Source organism: Capsicum annuum, chromosome 12, assembly GCF_002878395.1.
Source record: "Capsicum annuum cultivar UCD-10X-F1 chromosome 12, UCD10Xv1.1, whole genome shotgun sequence".
In the NCBI taxonomy this organism is placed as follows: domain Eukaryota; kingdom Viridiplantae; phylum Streptophyta; class Magnoliopsida; order Solanales; family Solanaceae; genus Capsicum; species Capsicum annuum.
This window is the reverse complement of record NC_061122.1, coordinates 28,457,717-28,476,258: the sequence shown is the minus strand read 5'-3', so window position 1 is coordinate 28,476,258 and position 18,542 is coordinate 28,457,717. Positions and strand designations below refer to the sequence as shown.

General features: G+C 32.9%; 2 protein-coding genes across 2 annotated transcripts; one reads left to right on the top strand and one right to left on the bottom strand.

The window, feature by feature from the left end:
* Positions 1 to 409: 409 nt before the first annotated feature.
* LOC107851433 (F-box/kelch-repeat protein At3g23880) lies at positions 410 to 2,259 on the top strand. The gene has a single exon (XM_016696441.2). The coding sequence runs from the start codon at positions 905 to 907 to the stop codon at positions 2,075 to 2,077; it is 1,173 nt and encodes a 390-aa protein (XP_016551927.2). The 5' UTR covers positions 410 to 904; the 3' UTR covers positions 2,078 to 2,259.
* Positions 2,260 to 5,507: 3,248 nt separating this feature from the next.
* On the bottom strand, positions 5,508 to 7,114 carry LOC107849619 (U-box domain-containing protein 21-like). The gene has a single exon (XM_016694175.2). It carries the CDS (start codon positions 6,979 to 6,981, stop codon positions 5,644 to 5,646), a length of 1,338 nt encoding a protein of 445 aa, XP_016549661.1. The 5' UTR covers positions 6,982 to 7,114; the 3' UTR covers positions 5,508 to 5,643.
* Positions 7,115 to 18,542: the final 11,428 nt, after the last annotated feature.

The window sequence follows — 18,542 nt, the reverse complement described above, 5'->3', positions numbered from 1 at the left end:
AAGAGATTGATTGATTTGAGGTATAAGGGATAAATAGTTTTGGAATATAATGAAGGAGTATTTTATCTCCTGTTTAGTGTGAGATATTAGTTAGTATCGGGATTATTTATCCCACCATTTATATCATAGTGAAGGGATAAGTTATTTCATATATATAGTGGGATAAGTTCAAAATTAATTATTTCAAAATAACTTTTTCCCAATCAAACGACCGCAAAGAAGGAGCCTAATGATGATTTATTAATTTTTTTATCTGTTGAAAGAAAGTAGATTTAAACATTATATTTAGATGTATATCACGTAGATTTAAACACTATATTTAGACTTATATGGCTTTGATTGGGATGTTTTGTTATTAGGGTGTTTTTTTTGTAAACAAGTATTTTTTTATGCTCCTTTCGTCTCAAGTTATTCGTCTCAAATTTTTTAATTTGATTTCTCATTAATCAAGACAAAATAATTTTTTTTTCATTATACCCTTAGTAATTGATTACTTCTTGTTACTAGCATTAAATTATCAAATCTTAAAAAATATTACAAAGACTCTATAATCCTAATTATTCATGCAAAAAGTATTTTGGTATCAGTCATATAATAACTATGTTAATATTGAAACTAATAACATGAGACAATTAATAGAGGTAAAATGATAAAATTATATTATTAATTATTATTTTTTTAATAACTGTATAATCTCACTTTGAAACAAATAATTTAAAACAAGAAGAGAATAAATTATATAAGATATTATTTTCAATAGATCAAATCAAACACTAATATAAACGTACCCTTAATATGGGCTACAGAGAGTGAATGGTCGATCTTATTTTCCCATTTGGGACTAAATCAAAACCCTACTTTAGGTTTTTCCTATCGATCGGCAAACCAATTCCGCCTGTTTCCGATGAACGATGAAATTGCGAAATTAGGGAATTGCTCTCTCTCTGGAGATGAAATTGTCGAAATCCTCTTACGTCTTCCGGTGAAAGCACTCTTACGCTTCCAAACAGTCTCCAAGTCATGGCACTCTTTCATCACATCCCGTGATTTCATTCAATTACACCGTCAACAACCTGTGCACGAAAAACTTCTCCGTATAAGTGATCGCGGTCGCAGAGACATACCGACTATATCCTTCTTTACTCTCGCCCCGAGACTGGCAGATTTTGAAATTGACCGAATCGTAGATGTGGATTTGGCTGAGCTTGAATCGTTGTCTGTTGTTGTGGACGCTGTTGATTTGCCATTTCCGTGTAGTGCTGATGATGAAGTGCGTGTTGTGGGTTCGTGTAATGGAATTTTGTGTGTACATTTTAACAGGAGTTCGAGTATTGTGTTGTGGAATCCTGCGACGAGGAAGTATAGGTTTCTAGAACTGCCTGATTGTGTTTCGTTTTATTCGGATCCGTTTTTCCCGTATATAATGTTTGGTTACGTTCCTGAGAAGGATGATTATAATGTTGTTAAGGTATCGTCGTGTAGAAGGAAAGACGAGAGGGACACAAAGGTTTGGGTTTATACGATGAGTTTGGATACTTGGGAGGAGATGGATGGTGATTTTCTTTGTGGTTTGGTACCCAAGGGTGGGTCTGCGGTGAGTGTTAATGGTTGTTTGTATTGGATGTCGTGTAGTGATGATGATGGATTGAATGTGATTACTTGTTTTGATTTGTGTAAGCGAGTGTTTGGAAGGGTTAAGCTGCCTAATCACGACATTGTTACGAAATTCACTATGGTGAAGCTCATGGTACTAAAGGATTGTCTTTCTATGATAATTGATTATGGGAATGGTGTAGATGTGGACCATTATGAGGTATGGGTGATGAATGAACGACAAGGTGAAACTGAGTCTTGGACTAAGCAGTTTGATTTTTTACCCTTCTCTACGTTAGCACAACCTGTTGGATCATGGAGGGACGTTGAACTACTTTTTGCCAACCCGGGTGGGTTGTCACCTGAACTCGTATCATACAATGCGTTTACAGAAGAAATTTATTGCTTTCGAAGGAGAAGTTTAATGGGTAGGTTTAAAGTCATAAATTATGTCGAAAGCCTAGAATCTGTGGAGGGCAGATAAGTTGACTCTAGAGATTTGAAGTCTGATATTGCCGGTATTTTTGCCGTTTCTTTCTTGATGTTAATCATTTTGAGCTTGCAAGTTTCAACTTTATATTATCACTCGATATAATTCAATATTTTATTCATGTTTACTACCTTAATTTTACTGCAATATTGTCATTTGGTATGTTGTACAGTTATTAATTACCCTTGTGTATCTGGCAGCTCACATTATAAGATGTAGCATGTTTGACTCCTCTAGATGTTGGTTTGATTAGAAGGCAAAGACGCCCTTTGAAGCTTTTTTTCAAAGTTGACATGTAAAAGGTAGCTGCTGAGAAATTGTGAAAGCGGAGAACATACAATTTCGCTAAATCCTGCCCCCACCCCCCCCCCCCCCCCCCCCCCCCCCCCCCCCCACACACACACACAAAAAAAAAAAAAAAAAAAAAAAAACAATTGAGCTTGAAAATCAGAGCAATTCAGAACTGTTTAGGATATAATAGCGGATCAGTCAACAGAAAATCATTTGAGCCTCTTGCGGTTTCTTACATATAGGCTTTCACATTATTTCCTATGGTTCGACTTTTAGAAAGCAAATATAATTAGCCATTTTTCATAGAAAGATTTGACAAGAGGAATGACGAATGAGGAACTTCACAAAAAATATTGTTGGATCATTGTAAACATTTCAGCAAAAAATAGCTAGTAGGTAGCAGTAGTAATAAGGAAGTTTGTAAACTTCAGCTGTGCGTGACTTCACTTTCTCATTGATAGTGATACTTGTATAGGTATGTCATAAGTTTCTATGTCAATCCAGATGATGGTGCATGAATTCTCTTGGACTAAGAAATTTATTGTAGAATCTTTCTCCAATGAGGCAATTCCATTGGGAATTTGGAATGACGGTAAGCTTCTCTTTGAGTTTAACTCTTACTCTCAAGCAAGTCTACTCTTATGATCTTGTTACCAAAAAGATTGACTATTTTCCAAAGGGATAAGAGTTTGCACCGTTTATGAAAGTGTGTGGGTACTATTTTTAGAGCTTGGAACTTGAAGATGGCTGTGAACAACACTGAAACAAGTTTGTGAGTACTACTACTAGTCTACTACTATTAGTTTACCTTTCATGGAACAGAGGTAATTCCAGTTAAAGGCTATTATCACATCTCAGTTTTGGCAGTTTCACCAATATTTTTCAAGTATTTTTGGCTTAAAGTTGTGTTCTTCAATTGATAGAGTAACTTTCATTGTTTTAAACTTCTAAATGAATTTGATTGTAATTGATCTAATATTTGTTTGGTTGATCTGTTTGTTGGCTTCAATTTACCGGCTGATCAATTGACATTTACCATCTGATTTCTTACCTCGGAAACAGAAAGGCCTGCAAGGGACTTTCTTCCTGATGTTAAGAAATGAGTCTTCTGTATTATTGTTGGTACAGAATTATGACGTCGTTTACATAAATTGTTTTAATAGAGCGGTGTCATGCCAATGCAGCTTTCACATAAAATACCATGTATAGGCACTCAGTAGAACTAAAAATTGCTCGAAAGAAAATAAAGTCAGTGTCATTTGCCATTTAGACAAAGTCAGTGTCATGAAAAACTAGCACTTCATAACTTTAGGCGATGTTGTGAAGCGAGCAACAAGTCTGAAGCAAGGCATCTTCACTGAAGCAACCATTTCTTGCTCTAAAGCATGAAAACGGCAGTCTGGTGCACTAAAGCTCTGGCTATGCGCAAGGTCCAGGGAAGGGCTGGACCACAAAGGGTCTATTGTATGCGGCAAATCTGAAGCACTCACTTCACCAATTTTGATTGTGAGAAGGAGAAGTTTCTGTCAAAACAACTAAGCTGAACTATGTCCTCGAGGAAAATAAACTGAGCAGACTTAGCGAAAAGAAACCATCATCCTTCAAAGACAAATAGCAGATTCTGAAATCATTTTAAAGCAACCCCTAAATTCCAAGTAAAAATTTCAAAACTAAACACAGATGACAGTTGCAAACAAGGACAGCAATAACAACATAGGCAGTGAAATCCTACGTGGGTTTGTGGGTCTGGGGAGGATAGAGTGCATGTAGATCATACCACTACCTCATGGGGGTAGAGAGGTTGTTTCCGAAAGATTCTTGACTCAAGTGCAACAAATTCAAGTAAAAGAAAAAGAGAACAGTGACGAAAACATAGAAATTAATAATGTGATCATAGAAATACAATAATATATGATGCTAGATATCAAAAGCAAGAACTAGATATCAAAAGCAAGAACTACAAAAATACGACTAGTATGACGACAGACACCAACGAATATATCTACGTACAACAAGATATCCAGTGGCGGAACTAGGAATTTGACGAAGAGTGTGCAAAATTAAATACACACTCATAATAGCTAACATATAGTCAACATACACTATAATTTTCCGGCGAAGGGTGTGCACCTGATCATCCTTTGATATAAGGTAGCTCCGCCCATGAAGACATCGCTCCACCCTCAACTACCTAACTGACCCTCTACCTTAATTCGTGTCCTCCATGATCTTCTATCTAAGGTCATGTCCGTGGTAAGTTGGAGTTGCAGCAATTTGGTAAGTTGCAAAAAGGACAACGTTTTCTGTATGGTGAGCATCGTATTAGAAACATTGGCTTGAAGCCGACTCTTTAATTACTTATGGTGAATGTTGTCAAGGGGGTTGCAAAACTTTATGAACACTAAGAACATACTATTGAAGAGATTAAAATTGATTAAATTGAAGAGGTCAAGGTGACATTGTAACTGAGAAGTCAATGATGTGATCCTCAAAGCTTACCTCCAATAATCCGATTTTTTGTGAGTTCACAAGTTACTTGAGAATCATCACAATGTGATATTTGAGAAACAATAGAATTCTACCCCTCAGTTCCATTACTTGTTTCACTATCCAATTCTTCTTGGAAGTGTAATATTCAGCATTCTAAGTGCTCAAAGGCTCAAGGATGTGACTTTAGTGATCCATGAAGTGGTGAAAACCTTGGAAAGACTAGTGTTCAAATTCCATGAAAGACAAAAAATGTTCGGTGATATTTTTTCGATCTACCTAAGCTTTGATGGCAAAGTTACCCGATACCGTGTTAAGTGAAAGATAACAGATACACGATGGAATAATTAATGTATGGGCAAGCTGGCCAAATACCACCGTTATTAAAAAAAAAAAAAAATGTTCTGCATCCTGTTTAAACCCTTTCCTTTTTGGACGTATGCTGAAATAAATAACTGATAAAAAAAAAGTAGGAAAAACTTTGAAATGTCTAATGAATTGACTAAAGAAAATTAATGATCACATATTTCAATCGTATATGGGGTTAAAAAAAAATTCTTTATCTACACAAATTGATTTCCTATGTACTACAAAATTGTGTTTCAACCTATGTTATTCAAACTCTTGAAAAATTATCATTGAGTATGTATGAATCTTTTAAAGGCGATCAATTTTTGCAGAATTTGACACACATAATAATATTTTTGAAGAGTCCGATCATCAAAAACTTCATTTCACTATGAGGTGATTTCTTGACTTTCCCCACAAAACAAAAAGTAAAATCAGTATGACTTCTTCAGATACATGAAAGTTGATCCATCAAAGCAATCCACTCTATCTTTGTAAAGATTCATCAATTTCAACAATTCAGTAGCTTTTTCCTTAGTTTTTTCACCACATCCCACTTGTAATACCACCAATAGCTTCTGAAATGCACCTAATTCCAATGCCTCAATTACAGAATTCTCATTATTTCCACCTTTGCAAAGTTTCCACAAAACTGAAATTGAACATTCAGTGGTCATTTCTGAAACTTTAATGATTTTTTTGGCTATTAATGCAATTGTCAATCCATGTTCATAAGCCTTTTGCTTCCCTTCTTGAAAGTTGCAAAGAATGTCCAAAACAGCCAATGCCTTCTCTGTTATGCTCTTTTCACAATCCACAAGAATTTCAAGAATCAAAGAAACCAACCCCATGTTGACAAATTTGGACACAATATTGTTGACATTTTCACTTGATGTATATGAAATAATTGAGTAAATTACCATCAGTGAAGCTTTCGTAGCCGAAGGGCAAATCGGTACTTTCACCATTTGGTACAAAGATTCAGCCAAATCTTGGATTTCCATAAGGACATTTGCACAACTTTGGTCATAATACAGCAATTCTTTCATGACTATAACTGCATTTTGCCTTGCTGATAAATCTTCCCCTTTCAAGAACCATGCCATGCAACGTAAAGACGTTGATGACACGAGTTTCGATTTCCCCTCCTCTCCAATTGGGAACATCCACGTCAATGCAGACAACAAGTCCTTCAACAGTTCCTCCCAAATTCCTACACTAACATTCGACAAAATCTCGAAACATTCTGAAAAAACTGAACCGGTCCCACATTCCACTATGCATTTCTTGTTACGTTCGCTCTCCTTTGCTAAAATTCTGACTCTTCCCACTAACTCCTTACACTTCTTTTCATTCCCTCGTTGAGCTTCAACCATTAGCCTCGAGCAAATCTCCGATATTTCACACGAGCTAACGGGGATTCTCGGAGTTGGAACTCGTTCAATACCATAATTTTTATTCTCCACACACCAATCTTGAATCATTTTCCTTATGGCATGGTTTGGTATGAGATCAAAGTTTCTCAAAGGTTGATTAGTGACGGGGCACGTTGTGTTACGTGTGTCGATCCATTTTTCGATGTTTTCACGATCATACGAAATTCCAGTACACAATGTGACTGGATCTTTCATTAAATCAAGAGAGATTGGACAAAGAAAATGAGATGGAACTTTAAGTTCTTTACAAGAATTCAATTTTGAAAGCTTCTTTTTCCCCTTATCCTTTCTACGTCTCCAAGCAAAAATCATTGTGACTATAAACTTGTGTAACATAAAAATATGAAAAAAGGATATTTGAGAGACTTATAAGTAATTTTTTTTTACAAATTTTGATGTTTTTTTAACCAATTCTTGTTAAGGAGGGTGTGTATATATATGGGATACAAGTTGGGGAAAAAGAGCACTTTGGTAAAAAGAAACAGTCAAAATTCATAAGAAGAAGATTTGTATTTGAACGTTGACTGTTGAATATTTGAAGAAAGAAAATTAAGTACTCCCTCCCTCCGTCCAGTTTTACATACTCTCCCCCTTTTAGAATAGTTGCCCTATTGATTTAATACTGTTTTTTAAAAATATTTATTAGAAGCTGATTTTAACAAATTAATCTTATTAATTATATTTTAATATATAAATTTGAGTATATACACTTTATATAGTTATTTAATAATAGAGGTAGTATTAAAAAAATATAATAATTTTTTTTTTAATTTAATAACTTGAATAACTAAATTAAAACAAATACTTTTATCAAGAGGGCCAATTATTTTAAATGATGGAAGTACTACACGAGCAATAAATAAAATCACAATTTATTGTGTCACTTTTATTGAATATAATACTCCAAATCCAATGTTTTGAGAAATGATGGAAATGCAATGGCGTAACCACATATAATTAGGTTGCCTAATCACTCATCCTACATTAAAAAAAAAAAAAGAAAAAAAAATATACCGTATTATGTATATGTAGACGAAGTATATAACTAACACACACACATATATATATATATATATATATTAATTTTTGAACACACTTAGAAAAAAATTTTGATTTCACCATTCTTTAAATGATATAATAAATAATAGTCCTAAATATGACAATAACAAACTAGGAATTGAGCAGTAAATTGTCTCTAAATTTATGAAGCGGAGGTAGATATCTATTTTTAATACACTAGAACAAACTTAAAATTGAGTAATCTTGAACGCACTTAACAAAATTTTTTATTTCACCACTATCTAAATAATATACAGTAATAAATAATAGCCCAAAATGGTAAAAACAGCTAGAAATTGAGTAATCAATTATCTCTAAATTTCTAAAAGGGAAGTGGATATCTATTTTTAGTACACTAATTAAGTACTCTCTCCGTTTTAAAAAGAATGACATAATTTGATTTGGCATCGAGTTTAAGAAAATAAAGAAAAATTTTGAATTTTGTGGCATTAAATTAAAAATATATCAAATATATCAAAATATCTATTAATCTTGTGGTCTTAAACATGCTACCTAAAATGTTAAAATTAAAAAGTTGCTAAAAGGAAAAAGGATTATTTTTTTTTAAATAGATTAAAAAAGAAAGTAGGTCATTCTTTTTAAAATGGAGGAAGTAAAAGTAAACGAAATCAATAGACCTAACATTTTTAAAACTGTTTTATGTTATTTGGATATATTTATTTTTTTATATAAATAAAATAGGAAAAAAATGTATAAAGTCGGCAAAACGGTTTGACCCGATGACCAAGTCGCTAGTCGCTAGTCAATACAAGTCGGTAGGTCGTGTCTGACCTGTCAAAGGCTGGACTTTAATTTTTTTTTAATTTTCTTCCAAATAAATATTGGACATTAATTATCTTTTTCTTCCTATTAACGATTTTTTTGAATTTATTTTGAATATTCCCCAAACAATTTGGAATCCTTGTATTCAATTCGTTTGACTATATTTGATTCGCATTAATGGCTTAGCCTTCTTTTTGAGGAATAATCTTAGGGATAGTTTGGTAGGGTGTAATAGGAAAAAATAGTTTATGTATTAAGTGTGGTATTATTTAGTATTATGTTTGGTAGAATTTTGGATCAATGTATAACTAATGTATGTATTAGTTATACACTTTACGGGGTCGTTTGGTGGAGTGTATAAGATAGTAGTGAATAGGGTAGATTAGTAATATTGAGATTAGTAATGTTGAATAATATTATTTGTTTATAAAAATACCATCGACATATTATAACTTTGTGTATTTTCTTTGCAAAGTTTTATTGTTCTTTTTTAAAAATAAAAAAATCAACAATATAACTAATAACTTACTTTGAAATTTTAAGATTTTATCTTTCACTTACAAGGGGAAAAATCGGTTATCTTTTCTTTATTTGTTCATCATTTGTTTGTTGTTCCCACTTTGTGATGTTCTTAAGTTGGAGAGAGGTGTATGTAACTTTTGAATGAGACAGTAAAATCATTATTAACATAAAATTGTGTTCCGTAGAGTGTTAAAGCTAAGCAGAAAAATTATTTTTATTTGTGATAAATCTTATTTATAAAATTAAAGCTTGTATGCAATCATGAAATTTGTTTTTGAATTTTGATCAATAAGTATTTTTTAAGTTAATGGAGTAGTTTTTTTTATTGACTAAAATTATTTGGAAGGATATTATTATCTTGATAATTGTAAAGAAATAACTCACATTGAATAAATCGAAAAAAATTTAGAAAAATTTTACAAAAATTTGAGGGCATTTTTGTCTTTACTCATATTTATCTATGGATTGTAATTCATGAATTACTAATCCCATCAAATAGGGTGTATTAGTTATACACCCTATAATACCATGTAGGGTGTATAACTAATACATGTATTAGTTATACACTGCTCCAAATTTGCTACCAAAGAATATATTAAATAATACCACATTTTAATTCATGGATTATCAAAATAATTCACCCTTCTATCAAACGGCGGCTACATGGTATTATAGGGTGTTTAACTAATACATCTCATTTGGTGGTATTAGTGATACATGAGTTTTAATATCATAGGACTAATATGTGTAAAGATAAAAATATCCCTCAAATTCTTTTAAGTATTTTTCTTATTTTCTTGATTTTATTTTTTATATTTATACTAATAAATATTTAAATAAATTAGTTTATAAATTTTATTATTTAAAAAGAGTTGCCCGTTGCTAAATAAAATTTAGTATCAATCGATACAATATTTGAAATATGAGTTATTTAATTTTTATTTTTTTTTTGGAGAGAGGGGGGGGGGGGGGGGGAGAGATTACTATCAATATTTCATCATCAAAAGTAAAAATTACAAAGCAATAAGGTTAACAAAACCTGCTTAAACTAGGAGGGATCACCCCATGAAACTCTATCTAATAACTCTATCGACTCTTATTTTAAATTGAAATTTGACATTTTATGATTGAATCAATTTGTTAAGATGATAATTATTTACCCTCAAATCATTAAAGTGGGAATATAAAAAAAAATCATTTCAAAGAATAAAGAAAAGAGTTTTGAAAAGAAAATACACAAAGATATAGAATATGGAGAATATATCGTGCTATCAAGGATTTTCATAGTGGCATATCACACCTGAAAACTAGTAATAATTTTTATTCGAATTTTAAATTTTTACTCGACTAATTTAATGAAATAGAAAATCCCACAAAAATTCAAGGGTATAACTTTAAAGGAAATTTTTGAAGCATTCTAAATCAAACACAATACATGCTATAGCTAATTTTTAATACAATAAACCAAACACTTACAATAAACCAAACACTTACATAAAAATAATCCAAGCACTACAATCCCTGCATTACTTGTCTTCGTACCAAATGACACCTTAATGTTACTTATACCCTCTTTACTCACTTCGGAAAGGAGGGCTTAAAGAGGAGAGAATTGCTCTCTTCGTTCACTTTTACTTGTCACTAATTTTCTAATTGAATTTCTATTTTTACTTGTCAGTTTTGACATATCAAAAAAATATAATTTTTTCTATTTTTTTAGCAATAAAATATAAATATTACCATAACAATACAATTTGAGTACATCTAAAGGGCACCTGATCAGTCAATCCATTACAGGATCAGAATACTCAAGCCTCAGAACACTAAGTACATACTGTCATAAAAAAGCCTATACATTTACTAAAAATTTAAGATCCTCTGTACATTTCAACTCTCTCTTGCATAGCTATCTGAATTTGTTGAAACAAAAACTCTTTACTGACTTTGTGATTCCTGAAGATTTTACCATTTCTGACTAACCAAATACCATGTATCATTGCTTCAAAAGTTGTTGCTATGACTTCTTTTTTAAACTTCTTTCACCGCTGCTTCTAATCAAGAGAATGGATTGTTTGACATCCTAATTATGAAGAATTATGCGTAACCAATTTGTTATTTTTTCCCCAAAGTATGCTTACTACTTCTCATGCTCTGAATAAATATGTAGCATCTTTCACGCATTGCTGCTTGCAGAGGACACAGATATTAGAGTCATTGCCAAAGCCAAGCCTCTGTAGACTTTAAAGCAAGCCTCTGTAGTCTTTCTTTGGTAAGCAGTTTACCTTGCACTGCCAACCACAATATAAACCTATATTTTGGAAGCAATATTCTACTCCAGATAAGTTCTGCTCCTCTCCAAGCACTTTTCACACCCAACAGTTTCTCATAACTACCTAAAATGTAGTACTTCCCAAAAGCAATCACAATGTATCTATCCTGATTATACCAGGTATGCATACCAAGCTTAATTTTATACAATTGATTCCAAAACTAGCTACAATCCTAAGGTGTCATATGCTCCCAAAAATTCACACCCTCTTTCATATATATATGGTTGACCCATTGTACCCATAAAGCTTTCTTGTTATGATGAATCCACCAAATTAATTTTTCTACAACTGCAATATTCCAAAGCTTACAACACTTAATGTTTAAGACACCTTGAGATTTGGAACAACAAACGAAGTCCCACTTCACCAAAGCAACTTTACTCTTATCATCAGTACCTCCCCAAAGGAACTTTCTGCATTTAGCCTCCACTTGTTTAACCACACTTTGAGGAAGAAGCAACACCGAAATTCAAAAGTTTTGGAGTGCAAACAACACTGAATTGTCAATTTACAGCCTATCAGCATAAGACAAATGCCTATTGGATGTAGCTTTAAATTTATCAGCAATCTTGTTACTCAATTGATGACAGTCTATCTTGATCTACTTTTTATGGGAGAGAAACAGTTCAAGGTATCTAATAGGTAGCTTGCCAATTTTGAACCCTGTAATAGAAAAAATTTTGTCCGGGATCATTGTATTTACTCCAGCTAGAAAGACATTAGACTTTTCCTGATTTTCTTCTAAATCAGTTGTTGCAGAAAAGTATTGCAAGGCCTCCATGATTATGCTCACTGATGATACATTACCTTTGTAGAAGATCATAAGATCATCTACAAAGGTAAGGTGAGTTAGTTTCTATTTCTTACACATTGGGTGGTACCTGAATTTATGGAAGTTTGTCATTCTACAAAAAATTTTAGATAGGTACTCCACCAATACAAACAGTATGGGGAAGATGTGGTCCCCTTGCCACAACCCTCTTCTACCTGTAAAGAATCCACAACTTTCACCATTCACATTAATTGTATAACTTATTGTAGTCACACAATTCATGATCATCTGAACAAATTTAGGTGAGAAGCCATATCCCTACATCATCTCTTTTATGAATTTTATTGAATCATATCATAGGCCTTCCTGAGGTCAATTCTGATAAAATATTTTGGAGTTGTATTTTTGTTGTAATGTCTTATCAGGTCATGAAAAATCAATACATTTTGGATAAGTGTTCTCCATTGGACAAATGCAGTCTGGGAAGGATTAACTAGGTTGTCCAGTATCTTCTTCAGTTTATTACATAGGAGCTTAGATATACACTTGTATAAAGTGTTGTACTAAGAAATTGATCTAAACTGGCTAGCAAACTCAGGTTTTTCAGTCTTAAAAATAAGAGAGATTATAGTGGTGTTCATATAGTTAAGTAACTTGCTATTTTAAAAGAAAGTCTTGATAGTTGTACATACCTCAGGACCTATAATGTGTCAGGCAGCTCTGAAAAACCCCCTCCATAACCATCAGGTTCAGGACTTTTATTAATATTCATACTCCATAGGACTTTTTTGATCTATGCATCTGTAATAGGTTTTAGTGGTTGCATTTGTTGCTCTTCATTAAGAATATGCCCCTAGGCATGTATACTCTTAGTAGACTTGATTTTCTCTCCCTGTGATGTACCCAATAAATTTTGATAGTACTTAACAAGAATCTCTGCAGTGTACCTATGATCATGGTGCACACGGTTGTTCTCATCCTTTAGTAGAGTAATAGATTGATGCAATTTTCTTCTTTTCAAAATTGAGAAGAAGTATCGAGTGTTGTCATCTCCTAACCTCAACCAGGTGACCTTACTCTTCTGCATTAGTATTGATTCAGTTGAGAATGATGTCTTTTGAAATTATTGTATCAGGTTCCTTTATTCTTTCTACAGTTGGTTATCTATCGAATTGTCTTGGAGTTTATCCTGCACTTTTTTAAGAGCTTCCCTTTCCGTGTTTACTTGTCCCATCAGGTGGACAAACTGATCTTTATGTAACCTACTCGACTTCCTTTTTAAAAGCTTCAATTTTGACACAACCTTAAACATGTTGTATCTATTAATTTGAATATCCCAAACCTCATTGACCAGACCCTCAAATGATGGGTGTGTATTTCAGATGTTGTAATATTTAAAAATTGGCTTTATCTTTTTCTCAACATGTACCAAATTGATCAATGTTGGGCAGTGGTCACATTCTCCCTCAGGGAGTGTGTAACTTTTAATTTTTGGCATGTTGTCCATTCATTCTCCATTTTTAAACACCCAATATATTTTGAAAAAGACTCTATCTATTTGTTGCCTATCATTTCAAGTATATCTGCCTCTATTGCTAGGCATCTCTTCAAGTTGGTAGTCTTCTACACAACTTTGAAATTTATGTACTTCGGTTAGAAACACTGCATTACCACCCATCTGATCTTCTTTATGCAGTATAACATTGAAGTCTCTTAAGACCATCCATGCCTTGCCACATACTTGTTGCACTCTTCTCAAATAGTCCCATAGCTTTACTTTGTCCTCTCTGCTGTTAAAAGCATACACAAAGGTAACATCAAATTTCAGTTGCAAAGGTATGAATTTAACAGCACAATGACTGCTTATGCAATTTTTGATTATATTTTCACTTCATACTAGTCCTGCCCCCATATTATCCACACTTAGCCATTATTATGGGCTGCATAATTACTATAATACGACCAATCAGTGAATATTCTATCAGCTATATCTCTTAGATTATTAGCCTTTATTCTTATTTCTAGAAAACATATCAACCCGATATTTAAGTTGTTGGGGAGGAGTTTTACCTCCTTCTTCTTATTGAGGCCATTCAGGGTTCTTATGTTCCAGCAAAGGATTTTAATCATTAGGCTTTGGGGAAGTAACCTTCCCTTCTTGACCAACTTTAGTGGTTTGGTTCTTTTGCTGCTTAGTATTTTTACCCAACTACTGAAACTTGTTGGTGGTAGGTATTTGTTGTTCTTAACAGATAGTTTGAGGCTTGCCTGAACCTATTTTTTTCTCCTCCTTCCTAGTAGGCTGTAGTTGCATATTTTTAGGGTTCATTGTGTTAGGATTTGTTTCCCTCACCATCAAATTTGTATTGGTCGTTTTTGGATCCTGAACTTTGTTCTTCCTATAATTATTCCCACTCTTTCCATACTTTTGGCATACATCACAAAGACTTGGCTTCCAATCATATGTTAATTTTTGCTCCACCATTTTTCTTCTTTCATTCCTGAACCGTATTACCTCAGGTAATGGCTTTCTTAACTGAACTTCGACCAGCAATTTTGCAAAGCTTAAACCCATTTTTTGCTCAGTGTTTTGGTCTACCATTAGAGGCTTCCCTATCAAGCTTCCTATCTTACTCAAGCTTTTGGCACTCCAGTACTAGAATTCCAGACCCGATAACTTGATAGGCATCGAGTATAGTTCCTTTCTCAAAAAATCTATCTCAGGCACCCATGCTTTTACAATCAGTGGTTTGTTGTCAAAGTGGTAGATTCCACTCTGCAGTACCTTATTTTTCCCTTCTTCTGAATTGAATCTCACCAACATAATTCAATTCTTCATCATCACAACCTTGTTAATTCCAAGCTTCCCCCATTTCCTCTAAACAAAGCCGTTAAGAATATCGAAAGGGGGAAATGCACCAAGCACATAACATACTATATTCGCTAACTCAATCTCTGAACTAATGTCCTCATCCTCAATCTCAACTAGTACCACCTCACCTACCTTAATTGGTTTGATATAATCTAGTTTAAACCCTGCATTGTTCACCTTGTTAATATCAAAGTTATCCCATACAAAATCTTTGGGTGTACCCAATTTCATTCCAAATCCACTCACTGAGTCTGAAGCCCTCTTCACCTCATCAACCTATGATTGGGTTGGGGATGTAATATTCAACCATTACTGAACATTCTCCTTGGCCAATTGACTATTCGGTTGAGGTTTCTCTGCTACCCAATCCAACTGATTTTGTGTTGTTACCACACTCTTGTCTTTCTACCTTGTGCTTGAATTTGGTTCACTTGACATAGCTTCACAACTTACTCCCTTCTCCAGTGTTATGTAAGCCTTTTCCAACAACTATCGTTGTGGGGGGTTAACACCAGTTACTATTGCAATTCAATCAATAACAAATCTGTTTTTCCACAAACCTTTGTACCACTCACCATAGTTGTGAGCTTGCCCTTGTCATTCTCTTTTGTAGCTACAGCTAGATTCGAAGCCTTCCCTCGTCTTCCCATGGAGTATGCACGTTAGGCTAACATGCGCCGGGAGAGAGAAAACTTACCATCTAATTAAAAATTTGTATTGTTTTCATGAATTGTGTTTTTTCTTCTATTTTATACTTAACATTAATTTTTTTTTTTCAAGATATAATGTAAGCATCATTTTATAGGGATATAATGATAAATAGTCATATTATTAATTATTTTTCTTAATGGATGTGCCAACTCTGTGACAAATAAAACCAAACAAAGGAAATGATAAAATTTTTTAGGAGTGATTCACCCTTTTTGAACGCGACATACAGTTCTCCATTGTGGTGCACTCTCCAAGTATGCTTGTCCCCATCCCCTTAGCAATTCAAGTCTTCATTAGAATATTTTTTTCTTATCTTTTTTGTACGTAAAGAGAGAAATTTATCATAAAAAATATTTCTATTTTGCATTCGTGTTTTAAAAAAAAAAATAGGTGTGATTTTTCTTGTACCTTTCTTGCTTTTTAACTATAGTTTATCAAAGACCATTGTCTTAACATTAGTTTGTTGACCACGTAATGGCGATCTATCCTGTTTTTATTTAGATTTTTTTTACAAGAATATCTCCAAAAGGATATTTTGTATATTAAACCGATACATTTGAGTCGCTTATTATGATTCCTACAGACAAATATACGGAAACGTGTTGCCAAATGTCTCTTTGGTATAAAATCTATCTAGTCGTGCAACTTATTTACGAAATGTTTTTATTTTGCATTTGTATTTGAAAAGAATCATGGGTGATTTTTTTTCGTACATTTCTCGTTTGTTAATCTTTTATAATCACTGGAGAATAGTAAACTGAGCCAAATTAATCTAATCATAATTCATCAGAAAATTTACTACAATTGTTATACTCTCTCCGTTTAAAAAAGAATGACCTACTTTGACTTGACACAAAGTTTAAGAAAATACAGAAAACTTTTGAATCTTGTAGTCTTAAATTGAAGTTGTGTCAAATGTACCAAAATACTCTTTAATCTTGTGATCCTAATCCTGTCATGTGGAAAGTTGAAATTAAAGTATTGCCAAAAAAGAAAAGGGATCATTCTTTTTTAAATGGACTAATAAGGAAAATAGGTCATTATTCTTTAAACGAATGGAGTATTAGTTTTCCAACTTATGGCGATTGGTTGCAAGGCTTTGCTGGAACAACGACGGAATCGTCTCCTGTTACGCACGAACTGTGGGCCTTGTTGCGAGACCTTCAACTAGCTCACTATAACGGCTATTTCAATCTTTGTGTTATAGTTGATGTGATGCAAGTGATTTTCATTATATTGGATCCATCTCCTATCTAGTCGCATATTATTGATAATTGCAGATTCCTCCTGCCAGTGCTCCATGATCCGCCACTTCAACATATGTACAGAGAATTTAACATGATAGTCGATAGTTTGACAAATTTTGGTGTTTCGCTAACAGGCACTGACATCACGCTTCTCAATAGAGTGTACTCCATAAATACTTTATTTTGACCCCACATGACGTGGAGCGTGTACTTACTCTCTAATAGAGCGTGAAATAAGTAAACTTAGACTTAAAAAAAAAATCAGCATTTGTTTGATTAGAAATATTTTTTATTAATTTATTTCTTTTAATTTTATTTTTCAATTCTTTTTTTCTCTTATCTTCTTAATCCAACTTTTCACCATTTTCTTTCGTTTTTTCAGTATCTTTTTGCTTCTCTTTTTTCTTTCATTTCTTTCTCCTCGCTTTTCAAGTTCTTTCACCTTAAACTTATAATCGATGCATTATTGTATATTAGCTATTTTTTTTTAAATTTTTTTTATGAATATATGTTTTTTGGTTAAGTAAAGTATAGAATTAAATATTAAAGAAGTTTTAATTCAACATAATTATATTTGATTTTTAAATTTTAATTTGATGATAATCTATGATATTCAATAATAATTGTGATAATGGAGATGATTAGAGCAACATTGATATAAAGAAAAAAATTTACAGTTTATCTTCTTAAATAATATCTCTTCTTAGGGCGATAGCCTTTTTTATATGCCTTTCTATATTTCTTCTTTTTATAATTTTGGTCATAATGTTGTGTAGTATATATGTTTTTACCAAAATCTGTATCACTTCTTTTTAATTGCTTTTGTATTTGTATATTTGTACATTTTTCTTATAATACATCCATTACATGTTGTATTCTTTGTCCTATTGACCCTGAGTTGTTTGGGTTGTGCATTACCCCTTCTCTCTTGGACCATTTTTCTTCTATCTTCTCTTGGACCATTTTTCTTCTATCTCTCTTCCTAGAGCCCCTGATAATTTATTAAATAATCTAGCTCCTAGAGTCTGATTAAATGAGTTTCCACTAATTGTGTAATAATAAACGTAATTATTTAGAAATTATTTAATTCTTGACCAATGATTAATACTTAGTTGTTCTAAATTTATTAGGGTTTTTTGCTGTAATACCACTAATTCACTATTGGGATCTTCTCCTGTTAGTAAAGTATGTACTTTGTTTACAAAATTGTATGGATTTGAGCCTACTTCTACTAATTCTTGAAAGTCTTGTGGGAATATTGTCTTATAAGCTTCCCAAAGTGCTTTATTACTTTCTCCCAGAAATGTTTCTAAATATCTATACATAGTTTCTGCATCTGGTTCTTGATTACCTTGTATATGTTGTATGTAGTCTGCTACAACTACATTTTTCCATATATCTATTACATTATTCCATACATGAGGGTCATGAGCTGGTAAATTTAGAATTTTTCCTTTATTACCACCTTCTTGTAATCTAATGGGTTCTTCTATTGGCATTCTTCTTCCTCTAGGTTTTATGTCTTGTACTGCTTGAATGTCTGGGTTTGTTCTGAATACTTTAAATCTTGGGTAAATTTTCTGTTGTTAATGGTACTTTTT